The sequence below is a fragment of the Acomys russatus genome, chromosome 29, assembly GCF_903995435.1.
Source record: "Acomys russatus chromosome 29, mAcoRus1.1, whole genome shotgun sequence".
Taxonomy (NCBI): domain Eukaryota; kingdom Metazoa; phylum Chordata; class Mammalia; order Rodentia; family Muridae; genus Acomys; species Acomys russatus.
Window position 1 is genome coordinate 31,068,106 of NC_067165.1, and position 12,807 is coordinate 31,080,912.

General features: G+C 46.6%; 1 protein-coding gene across 1 annotated transcript in view; it reads right to left on the minus strand.

The window, feature by feature from the left end:
• Positions 1-12,807, minus strand: part of Zbtb40 (zinc finger and BTB domain containing 40) — a 66,676-nt gene that overhangs the window by 14,169 nt on the left and 39,700 nt on the right. The window contains exons 5-11 of the mRNA XM_051171973.1: positions 12,221-12,363; positions 7,141-7,333; positions 5,268-5,404; positions 4,230-4,431; positions 3,579-3,712; positions 1,722-1,890; positions 951-1,412 (exon numbers count right to left, since the gene is read on the minus strand). Of these exons, the coding sequence (XP_051027930.1) occupies positions 951-1,412; positions 1,722-1,890; positions 3,579-3,712; positions 4,230-4,431; positions 5,268-5,404; positions 7,141-7,333; positions 12,221-12,363 (1,440 nt within the window). The remainder of the gene's footprint in view (positions 1-950; positions 1,413-1,721; positions 1,891-3,578; positions 3,713-4,229; positions 4,432-5,267; positions 5,405-7,140; positions 7,334-12,220; positions 12,364-12,807) is intronic.

Consider the following 12,807-nt stretch of genomic DNA (forward strand, 5'->3'; position numbering starts at 1 on the left):
CCTAACCTCACTCCTGGTTTAATTTGGCATGGAGATTTTTAGCCTATCTTTCCCATTCACTCTTTTTTTTTTTTTTTTTAATTTAAAAAAATTTTTATTTTATGTGCACTGGTGTATTGACTGTATGATGTCTGTTGAGGGTTTCAGATCTTGGAGTTACCAACAGTTGTGAGCTGCCATGTGGGTGCTGGGAATTGAACTCAGGTCTTCTGGAAGAGTAGTCAGTGCTCTTAAGCACTGATTCATCTCTCCAGCCCCCACCCTTCTCTCTCTCTCCTTTCTTTGTTTCTTTTTTCTTTCTTTCTTTTTTTTTTTTTTGAGACAGGGTCTCTCTGTGTAGCCTTGGCTATCCTAGACTCACTTTGTAGACCAGGCTGACCTTGAACTCACAGCGATCCACCTGCCTCTGCCTCCCGAATGCTGGGATTAAAGGCGTGTGCCACCACGCCGGCTCCAGTCCCCACTCTTCTCTTAAATAGGACTCTCCACCCACAAATAGGGAAACAAAACTCCCTTTTATGTTTCATTAGGTTTACCTGACATCTGGGGCGAGGTGAAATGGTTCCAATGTATACCTTATGGCTTCCATATCAGTAAGTTTCTTATCACTAAGTAAATTGGAATGTGGGCACCCATAAGCCAGATGTTAAACATCTGGGTACAATTATCATAATTGACAGTGTGTGGGTGTCATGCTAGGCATTTAGTTCTATCCTCAAACTTTTTAACAGTACAGAAAAGTGGGAGGAGGAGCCTCTCTAACAGTTGGGAGAACAACGTTCTGGGGGCTGACACCAGCGCCTATGCTCTTCTCTGAACACCACAGCACGTCCTTACGAGCCTAGCCTAGAGCCGAAGCCATCCACACTCACAGCACATACTGGGGGCCTGTCTGGAACTCAAGCTACTGCCTCTGCAGCCACTGTCCTCACATCTGCCTTCTGACATACCTGAGGCATGGGCAAACTCTCTTCCGCAGAGGTCACATGTCACTGGCAGGCGCTTCTTCTTCTTCTTGGGGGTATCAGGCTCTCCACTCACACTGCGGGCCTCCAGCTGATGCTTCTCCAGCCCCTTCGCGGAGTCCTTGGTCTCACTGCTGTCCTTACTCTGCACCTGCTTGCTCTTGGCCACCCGGCAGCGCTTCATGTGCACCTTCAGACGGCAGTAGAAATGGAAGCTCTTGTCACAGGCTTTGCAGACAAAGCTCTTCTTGGCAGAGTCCGGGGAGGCAGAAGTATCCTTCTCCTGTGGCTCTGGCACGGACCCAGGCTCACCCTGATCCTTTTGTTCCATGGGCTGGCAGTCTTCTCTGGCTGCCTTGGCTGCTTTCTCCTCTTTGTCCTTGGCTCCAGGGTGAAACCTGTCAGTCACCTTCCACCTTTCCTCTCCGTTTTCCGTGGTAAGGAAACCTGCACAGGAGAAGACTCGTGGCTGCAGGGCTCAGCTTCTATCATGCTTTGCAACTTTTCTAACACACTCTAGAGGAGGCTGGAGATTAACTGGCTCCTCAGGAAACTCAGAAGTAATATAGCTGTCATCTTTACTTCCCACTCAACACAAATAGCACCATGTCACACCTGGCTCCTGGCTGTTAGGTATAGAGAGCACATAAAAGGAGTAAATATCTTGAAGCACAGCACCCTCTTACATCAACTACTGCTTCTTCTCAATATAGGAGGTGCCCTGGGGCCCAGCGGGGCCCCAACCCCTATCCTTACCAACAAGTGCCAACTCCTGCATAAGGGGTTGCAGGCCAGGGAAAGACTTGTGGATACTGCACAGGAGGTGACAGACCCCAGTGGCGGAGGCAGATTTCTCTGTGGCCCTGCTCAGCACTGCTCTCAGGGAGGCTTCAGAGCTCATTGTCTCGGAGGACATGGCCAGCATCTAAATGAAAACCAGAGACAGAGCTGTGTTAACACCAGACTTTCTCCACGATCTTCAACATCAGGCTCCATCTCTAGGCAGTTTATATTTCTCCTCGAGACATGTAGAGAGCCCTGTTTTTCAGACGATAAGAAAATTAGCAAAATGCGAGCCAGGGAAGCACATACCAAGATGTGCAGAGAGAATAAGCAGGGCACTTGTGTTTCCTGTAGAAACTGTCTCAGCACAAGGCACTTCCCAAGGAGCCTTCTAGATCTGAGCACAGGAAGCCCGAGGAGAGGGTGCGAGGGGAAGAGGTGTAGGATTCTACAAGTCAGCCCAGGAGGGGGTGCTATAGCAGTCTAGAAGTGAGCACAGATAGTGGGGTGGCTATAGCATTTGGCTGCTGCTGCTTCTGTAGAGATCAAGATAATTTTCCCTAATATATAATTGTCCCCATGTCTAGCAGTAATTCTGCATGAAGAGTGGCTTCATATTTTTAGACACTTAGATGTACCTTTTTAAACATCATTTTCTTTCATAAAGAAACAGCGTTTTAAAGCAGGTTCAAATAGGGGCTTTAAAGAGGCCAGGAAAATGATTTCAAAGCTGTCCTCTTTCAGAATGTTAGAGCTATGGGCAGAGAGTCAGCACACTGAGAAAATACAGCGAGACCATCCACAGATGGCCACATGGAACTTTCATTTCAGAAGATATTTTATATCTGCTCTTTTCAAGTCTATCTAAATAAACCTGATGTCCTAGGAAGCAGGCAGGAGACTAATTAGTGGGGCTAAAATGATCAACGGCAGAGGCCCGGGCTCTGAAGTGCGTGGCACTCTGGAGAGAAGCGGGCAGATGAGCCTTGCCTCTGGAGCTCTGTAGCAGTATGTGCTACCTTCTTCCCGTTGTGAGGCAGAGAGAGATGGGGCTGTTGCTAGTGGGGATGGTTAGAAACCCGCTCTTCTGTCTATGCGGATCAAAAGGACACTCCAGGTACATCTGTAGCTTAATCTTATGTTCCTTTATTATCCTTGCGTGTTTGAGAATGACCAGGTTTGGACATCTCTGAGCCTTCCTCAGCCCCCATCTAGGTTTTCTGGGATGCTGGTCACAGTGTGAGATGCCTCACAGAAAATGAGCTGGCACTATTTACTGCCCCATATGGGCAAAGCTTTGTTCTAACTATGTTTATCTTGGCTCTTTCAAGGAGCCAGGAGAAAACATGCAATAAGACCAACTTCCTGCATCTGCAACCAGTGCTTCTAAAAGCATGTCAGAGCACAGCCACCACTTCCCCAGCTGCTCTAAGCTTAGGCAGTTGGAAGATGTTTAGGCTAGGGTTGTGACACTGTCTTCAAATCCTGGCTTCACCGCTTACTCACTAGTGTCCTAGACTGGAAATACAATTGTGCAAGCCTGAACTCTTCTGTAAAGGGGGATGACATCATCTGCCACTTATGGCTTGAAAGCTCTAGACCGGAAACACAATTGTGCAAGATTGAGCTCTTCTGCAAGGGGTATGACATCACCTGCCACTTAGGGCTGGAAAACTGAAAAGCAAAGGTGTTCTGAAGAGCCAGTGGAGCACTAGACATGCAGTAGGCATGCTGCAGAGAAGAAAGATGGCTCCAGGCATCGACCCAGCAAAGTTCTACAGAATCGATGCCCCACAAACCTCCGCCCGCTCCTCCACTCCCCACCCCCACCTCTTTCACAATCTCAGCCAGGTGCTCTTCCTCTGTAGAAAAGTGCTCTAGCCCCGCCGCCTGCTGGATGGCCTCTGTGACCAGCTTGCTATGCCTCAGGACTGCTTCCAACACAGCGCTCTCTGGGGCAGTCACTGAAAGAAAGGGAGACTGGACACTCAGTTAAACCACAGGCAGTATGTTCTCCTTCACCTCTCAACTGTACTCTTCACTAAGACACATCTCGCCTGCCTCTTCAGGACTGAGGAGAAGGCTAACAGCACTGTAGCCAGAGCATAATAATGAATAGGGCTTGTCAGCACCCACATCTCTCACACAACTGCCAGCCTTGTTTTTCCTTCGACACATAAGCCTGTGTGTATTTACACCTGATATTTCCACGTATGTGAACACTGTGTCATGTTTGAATCAGGATTCAAAATCTAGCTCCTCAAACAAGACTTTTCTGAACACACTCAAAATCCTTTCTTCTTGCTTTCCTCAAACACAAAGCACCTTGGTCATCTACGGTTGCCCCACTGAGCGGGAGAACACAGGAACTTACTTGCCATTGTGTCTGTGGGGAGGGACACGACTGTAAACCTCTAATTTCCTGGGGGCTGATAGTTGTCTCTATAGGGGCAACACCAAGGCAGTGGGCAGACAACTCACCTGCCCGGAAGAAAGCCCCAGCGCCAGGTTCCCTTCCTACTTCCTCCAAGAGCAGGTTCACAGGGCAGGTCTTGGTCTCTTGAGCCGCTAGCAGCAGTTGCCAAATGGCTGTTGCAGAGAGAGTCTGCCTTTCCAGAGCTGCTGAGAGCAGGGAACTGAAGCCCCCGGAGCCAGAGTCCTGTTTCACGAGTGTCTCCATGACCTTCAAGATGCAGCACAAACATGGGGTAAATAAAAAGACTATGGCCCAGAGCTGGGGCAAAAAAGTTAAGCCTCAGTACTGGGTCCAGGTGGCTGTGTTCTGGGAGTGGAAGGCTTTTTGACATTCACCTCTCTCAACCTAAGAGGCTTCTTAAATCAAATTTACTTTGTGTGTAAGGGGGTGTAGTATGGAGTCAGGGATGCAGGCTAGTAGCAGAAGACTTATTTACCTGGGTGTGACTTCTAACATATATATACACACAACATAATTTTAGATAAAAGTGGTGTGTGTGTGTGTGTGTGTGTGTGTGTGTGTGTGTGTGTGTGTGTGTGTTGGGTTTTAAGCAGGATTTTGCTGTACATCCCCTGGCTGGTCTTGATTCATAATCCTCTTCCCTTGGTCTCCTTAGTGATGGGATTATAAGTGTGTGATACCACCTGGATACAGGTAGATTTCTTATTTGTAACAAAGTTCTTCATTCTTTCTCATGAACGCCTTTCTTTATTACTATAGAGATTCCAACTATTTAGGCCAGTGAGATGGCTGACGGAGCAATGGCACTGGCCACCGAGTCTAATGACCTCAGTGTGATACCTGTCACCCACCTGGGAGGAGAGAACTGAGTCCTGCAAGTTGTCCACTTCACAAACTAACTAAATAAAACTGAAGAAAGAAACGGCAATTCTTTTATAACTTTCCCTTAGAAAATGAGTCACCTTCTAGTTTTCCTTCTTGGCATTTCTCAACATAGCTGTGTATATATATTTATAGAAAATGTAAATGTGTGTGTATACATAACTGTATGTTCCCTCTTAGCCCCCCTCCCTCCTGCTCACCTCTTTGTCTCCTGGGGCTAAGCTCTTCACACGTGCAATCACCTTTAGCAGCACCTGGTTGTCTGTGAGAATCTCAGACAAATTTTCATGGTACTTTTTCAATAACTCAGCGCCGTAACCATCAGGGCTAGGGTGGGCTATAAGGACAGCATCGAGACAATACGGTTTGATGCACCAAGAGTAGCCAACAGCTTCTGTAGAAGACAAGACTCACAGACAAGCGAGGGAGAACAGCAGCATGAGAGCTGTTTTCTGCCGCACAGCCGAGTCCTATGCCCAACCCAGGGCTGCACCACAGGCTTCAGATCTCCTCTGGTCGACCCTGTGCTTCAGGGTCGTAGAAACAGACTGGAGCCTGGTGGAAGGCAGGGACTGCCCAGCAGGCGGGCAATGAGGAGGCTGCACTGGCCAGACGCTCTGACGCTCTGACGTACAGATTCAGGGAGTGTTCTTCACAAGGCTAATGTGGTGATCCCAAATACCAGCAGCCACCAGTCAAGGCGGTGCTGCAAACATGAGTGTACTTCTGTTCAGACTCCCTGGACTTACTTTGTTAAGTCATCCTTCCTTAAAGGTAAAGCAAATACAGGCAATCTGCATGCTCCTTACTTTATACATAGTTACGTGTTTATTTTTCCTCTTTGATCCAGTAAATCCACTTGCAGAAACTAAGTCTAAAAATACCTGAAGGACAAGGACCACTGCCACTGTAGGGCCTGTGGTGATGATACTGACTGTGAAGACAGCAACTAATATTTTCTGATGGCCTACTATGTGCCAGGCACTTCACTAAATGTTTAATAGGTGCCATTTCACAAAAATGAGTGTGATAGGTACAATTCTTTCTTTCTTTCTTTCTTTCTTTTTAAATATTTATTTATTATGTATGCTGTGTTCTGCCTGCAAGCCAGAAGAGGGCACCAGATCTCATTATAGATGGTTGTGAACTACCACATGGTTGCTGGGAACTGAACTCAGGACCTTTGGAAGAGCAGTCAGTGCTCTTATCCTCTGAGCCATCTCTCCAGCCCCAATAAGTACAATTCTTATACCAGTGACAATAAGGCTCATAAAGTGAAGTTGCATGCTTAAGGTCAGACAGCCAGGAATGGCATTGCGGCCTTCAGTCTTCCCATTACATGCCTGCCCAAACCAGGGCCCATGTAACACCATGCTCAGTTTTCAAAGGAGACTGGAGTTTTTAGAAATGCAAGAGAGCATTTTGATATAGTTAAACAGGGACAATCACTAACTAGAAGACAAAGCAATTAATGAATATGAGCACACATCTGAGCACTGACTAGGGGAGAAAGACAACAGCCTATCTGCGTCTTCATTTTGAGAGCTGCCCTACTTTGTGTCTATGTATTACTATAAGTTGGAGGATTGCACCCATGTTCCCAGAAATCCTTTTCTTCTGAAAGCCATCTTGGTTCTATATGCTCTGGGATAGGAACAAAGTATGGAAATAGGCTCCCTCCCTCGAGCTAAAGGACACCAGGGGGGCTACCTGGGGATTGGAGCACAGCTGGGAAAGGGCCAGTCGGGGTTCCAACTTGCCACTCACATCCATCCACACAGTCTGTTGGGATGCACAGCTTCTTGGGTCCCTTTGTCGGCTCAGTTTCACAGATAACCCTGGCCAGCCCTGTGGGAGGAGGGCCCATTAATAAATCTGAACCAGAGACCCTTGGAGGGGTCTTTAACGGAGAAGAGTCCTCAGACTCCAACTGATCTGTAACAGGGAGCTTGCTTTACAACGCCATTTCTTAACTTGAGTCTCATCTTCTCAGCATGGGGCTGGAAGGTAGCTTTAAGCTGTGATTTTCTGAACAAGCAGCGCCAGTCCAGACAGTGAACAATTAACTAGTACCTGTGGTGCCGGGTGACTCTGCCACTTTCTGCAAATTCTCCAGCAGGAGGCCAAGGTTTGGGAATGCTGTCCTCACAGCCTGGAGGAGTTTTACCAGGCTCTCGGCAGGCAGGGTCTTCTCTTCAGCCACTCTGTGCAGCAAACTCTCTATCGTCTCCTTGGGTGTTCTGCCCTCACAGCAGTTCAGAATCGCCTGCAGGGGCATGCAATCAAGTAGATGCCAGTTACTGCAATTCAAAATGAATCTGTACACTGCCGAAAAAGCCAGCGAGAGAGCCTTACAGGATGCCTATCTCCAGGCCTTCCCGAGTTGGTCTCTTGCCAGAGGCCGCCCCAGCAGTTGGCAGGTTCCAGAGAGGAGGTAAGAAATAGGCAAGGAAGAAGTGAGTCAGGCACAGTGGTCGGGAAAATCTTCCAGCCTTGACTGACTGGCAGTCAGAGTACTTCTTTATTTATATGAAACTCAGTAGGTAGGGATAGGTTCATGTTGTTCCAAGATATATCATTCTTGTGCCCAGACACGTGTTTTAACTTACATAAATTTAGTCACTGATGAACCAAGACAGAGCAGTTGTCCTTTATAATCATTCCCCTCATGAACCCCACAACCCAACTTCTAAGGATCTAGAGGCATATTTTGCCGAAGCAAGCATATATGGTAAATGACAGCCCATGCTCATGCTGGCAGCTCTTTCAGTTTCAAGGGCAGTAGACAGAAAGATCTCCAAGCCAGCCCAGGCAGACTGCCATGTCTCAAGCAGTGTATTATCAACTCTTAATGACCAGAGTGCCAACTCTCACTAGGCCCAGGAAAAATCCTCAGGCCAAAGCTGCTGCAGTTATTATTCAATTTTTGGAATAATACAATGTTTATTCTTTATATCTTTGTAGAATTTATTTCTATGTTTAATCTCGGTGTTTTTTTCTTCCTTGGTCATAAAACACCACAGCAGCCCTGCACACTAGTTTTTCTAAGAACGCAGGCTCTGCTTCTTTTATCATATGACACCTCATTCTTTTATCACTTTCCATACCATTCTTTGTCCGTCGGTATAAGCGCCTGTGTAAGGGAGAGATACCTCCAGCCAATCTAACTTTGTGGGTGCTTCTTTTCCTTGAAGGGCATAGCACATGTGGCTCCCGTCTTGTGCCACATAATCCCCTAAGTGTACAGTAGAAAAAGGCTTGTACTCTGCTCTGCTGCTAACTGCCCCGGCCCACCGAGCTTGTTGACCTTCTTCGGCTTGCTTTGTTCTGATGATCTTGTTCCTGAGTAAGCGCAGGGGCAGATGTGCCAAGAGTAGCTTGGAGCCTGAGCCTCAGAAGGAGGTCTCTAGTGTCTTTATGTTATTTTATAACCTCCAGGGTGTAAGAAAGACCTTCAAGTGGAACCAGATAAGGATATTTCCCTAAAAGCAGGACTTTCCTGGGGAAGCTTAGAAGCAGTACTCGCGGAGAACGCATAAATGATTCATGAGAAATTTCCCATCAATCCAATATCACCAAGTTGTAGAAATATTAAAAGTCCCCCAAGCATGCAACACATGGAGATCAAGACCAAAAGTGAAAAGACAGCACGATGGTGACTGCAACATACAGCTCAGGTTTGCTGGATCTTTGTCAAACAGCTATGCTGTCCTTAGGACTTTTGCTGTTCCCATAAGTTATGGCTGTGCCAGTCTCTAGTACTACTTTTTGTTATAGTCCCTTCCCTTTTCTGTTAGAAAACAAAAAACAAACAAACAAAAACAAAAAACAAAAAGACAAAAATAAACCTTCAAATATTCTCCAAACAAATAGCTCTGTGAAATTCTTCCCCACAGCAAGCCCCATGGATAGTCTGCTCCCAGCAACTTGCACTGTTTGAAAACTTTTGTAGAAACAGGACTGTCCTGGTACTTGTTATGTAGCCCAAGTTGGCTTTGAACTCATGGCAATTCTCCTGCTTCAGCCACTCAAGCACTAGCTACAGGTGTGCAGCAGCACAACCATTTGAAAGCCCCTCATACCCGGCTGGTGTGATCCAATGAGCAGAGCACATCTGAGCAGCTCTTTGCATCGACTAGAAGACTACAGCCTCCTCAGTACTGAGACTACACTGTGTGTCCCTAGGCTTTATGGGTTCTTTGCTTGTTTTCTATGACTTTTTCTTTGCATGTATACATGTCCACACTCCTGTGCGTGTGTGTATGTGTACACATATTCTGTGCATGCAAAGAGCTGTGGAAGATATTGGGTGTCCTGTTCTATCAACTTCTACCTTGTCCCTTGAGACAGGCTCTTTCACTGAACTCAGATCTTGGCCGGCCAGCCCCAGTGATCCTCTGTGTACCCACCCTCCCAGCACTGGGGCTACAGGCACACTTTGCCTACTCAACACATAGGTGCTGGGATCTACTCTTAGGCCCTCATGGTCATGCAGCTATCTTACCTACCAATCTATCTCCCCAGTCCCGTGGATTTGTTGTTTTCTATTCTTTTCATTCTCAATGGCCACGTGTCTTAGTTCCACTCATAAATCAACATTCCCACTTCCCTTGATCTTTTTTTGGTTTGTCTATAAATTTTCTGAGTAAAAAGGTCACAGGGCTCTAACAAAAATGTTGAACAATAAAACATGTGACAGATACTTTCCTATTGCCATAGAACTATTCCTTAATGGATCAGAGTGTAATGTGCATAGCGTGGTTCTTAGGGAGCCAGGAAAGCAGGAGATTATTTCAACGTATTTGGTACATGGCTCCACAGCAACTGAGCTGTGAGCCTTCCTCTGGGAAATGCCTACTCTCAGGAGACAGTCAAACAGATCCCTTAAGGAAGCATGCCAGCAGCTGCCATTATCAAATTAGCTCCATTATAAAATAATGAATTGAGCTTTAAAATCAGTCATTTTTACTTGGATAAAGTTTCGACTACATGAACCGTAATTTAGAATTTAAGAGCTTGTATTTAAAACCTGTAATGACTTTAGCACCAACCCTTCACTCTTAAGCCACCTCCTGATGCCTAGGGAAGCAGTGCAGGGATGACTCGAAGGCCGCGCTGACTCAGTTTATACCCCAGCTCTGGTCATTCAGGCTGTGCAACTTTGGGCGAGTCACATGAATCCTGGAAGCTCACTTTCCCCACTTGGAAAAGAGGGTAACCACACCAACCCCGGCACTGTCCTTCTGAGGACTCTGAGAGACGGCGCCGCTGCTTACAGAGCCTGGTGTGACTGTTAGGGACATGTGTGCTCCTTCAGAAGCAACACTTGGTTGCCATTAGCCATGAGCCATCTGCACAGTGGTGAGAATGTTCTCAATGTGCTCAGGTCCAGTGGAGCCCAGTGGAGCCTCAGCCTCCCCAAGCTCCTGGGTCTTGTGAGGAAGGGATGAACTCACAAAGCTGCTGGGAAGAATTCAGGATCACCAGAAGTCTTTAGTACATTGCTTAGCAGACTGTACACAGCAAGCAGATGGCAACGATAGTAATTGCTATGCTTATGTCCTGAAGTTAAGAAATTTCTTCTTTCTCATTTTTTACAGATAAAGCATGAAAAGCATAATTTCATAAAAGAAGTTCTAGAAGGACCAATGCTCATTCCCCATGGTAACATGAAGCTGTGGCCATGGACTCACCACTCACTGAGACAGTCTTCCTGCTGGAGTCTTCCAGAAGCAGCTGCAGTGGCTGCATGACCCCAGATTAAGAAGTGTTGCTGTGATTTGCAACTAATTTAAGTTCTGCTCCAGCCTTTTTTGTCAAGTAAACTGAAAGTGACAGAAGAAAATGACAGTGTGGTCTATCCTGCAGCAGAGCATAGAGGTGGGGGAGCAAGCAGGTGGTTCTACCTCAAAGTGCTGTTTTACAAGATAATAGAACAACTCAAAGTCCACTTTGAGCCTTGCTCATCAGGAGAGGGCTGGGAGGAATGAAATCTTGGAACAGGGAATCAAGGGCTCCTGGTACAATGAGCAGCATACTGAAACTGAGTGCCTAAAATTACACCTGATCTGAAGCCTCAGAGGAAAACACAAGCTCATTCCCAGCATATTAGCCCTGTCTATGAAATTTAGGGAACTTTAAAACATCATCAATTTCCAAAATACATTTTCAGATTAGAAGCTGCCCCCACCCCTCTGCCTGCCTGGTTTTCAACCTAAGACAACTCAGGCAGATGGAATCCAGGACCCAGCCCACTGTGGCCCCGGTGCTACCACACCAAGGTTCTGGAACATCCCTCCTGGACAGCTAAGTCACTCTCTGCAGATTTAAGAAGCAATGCCTCAGAAGTTCCTTCTTCCCACCCTTCCTTCTAGACAGACATATTTTTAGCACAAAGTTGAAATCAATAACACCAACAAATACAGTTATCTAGTTGCCCTGAGAAGTCATGCCAGCAGTTTTATGAGGGTTTTAGCAGCTAGCTGTTGGGAGAATAAACTGGTGTGACCTTCCTGAAGGGCAACTTGACAATGTCCACAAAAACTTTTACACTCTATTCTAAAATTCCATTTAAAAATTACCCTAAGGAAATAATATTGAGAGGTCTGCAGAGCTTTGCCTGCAAGGATGTCCTCTGCAACATCATTCGTTAACACCAAAACATTGGCAACAAATGCCCAAGAATAAAGAGTGAAGGGATGCCCACGGCACTGTCATTGCTCCCCAACCCCACACTGTAGAAAGAGACATGTGATAACAGAGAAGGGCCAGGAGCTTCTCACCACCTCATCCCAGGATTCCAAGAAGACAGAGGGAAGCACAGCCTGTTAGCAGGGTTCTCTCAATTTTTCTTTTAAAATTCATTTTTGCTTATTTTCCTCTGTATGTATACATTACCCATGTATCATTTCTGGAAACAAGCCAGAGTCCCAGCAGCCCATCTACCTGCCCACGTGCCATGTGTTGCAAAGTGCACTGTACAAGCTACGGCAAGAGATGAATGGAGCCTGCGACAGGAAGCTCCAATCAGCCAAGGTGATTACTGTGCAGAAGGTATCAAAATATCGCAAAGCAAAAAGTGCCTCATGCTGCAGAGGCGCTAAAAACAAGCTCTGCAGCAGTTCAGAAGGGGGCACAGGCTTGACACAGTTACCCTTTTTTCGGAGCCAGGCAGGAATTCCTCCTTGGCTGTTTTCAGGAACTCCACAATAGGTCTGAGCTGTGTTACACACTGGATCAGGTCCTCTTTGTGTTCCAGTAACAGAACAGACAAGGTCTTTCCCTCCCCTGCGCTCCCTGGGGGAGAGAGAATTAGAGACACACAAGAGAAGCTAGTCAATTTGAAGAAAATGACAGCGTGGTCTGTCGAGAGAGATCTAACAGAATAGTAAAGTGCTTCTGTGCACCTGAATGCAGAATCACTTTTGGAGAGGAAAATACTTTATTATTCTGTTTAAACTCTATGAAAGGAAAAATGTTTCATTTATCTGTCGAAATACAAAGCTTCGGAGCCAGCCAGAGGTTAACTTCTGGTAGGCGAGGCCACTGCTTTGTACCTAACCCGAATGAGAGCAAGTCCAGCCTTTAAGTGCTGGCAACGAACCAGTCACTGCAGGCGCTGCTTTGGACGTGCGGTTTTTTGAAAGGCAAGAGGACAGCGACAGCAGCCTCGGCTTGTTGAGGTAGCAGCCTAGATAAGTAGGGTGGAGATGGAGACTCACACGGAGCCTGTGCATATTT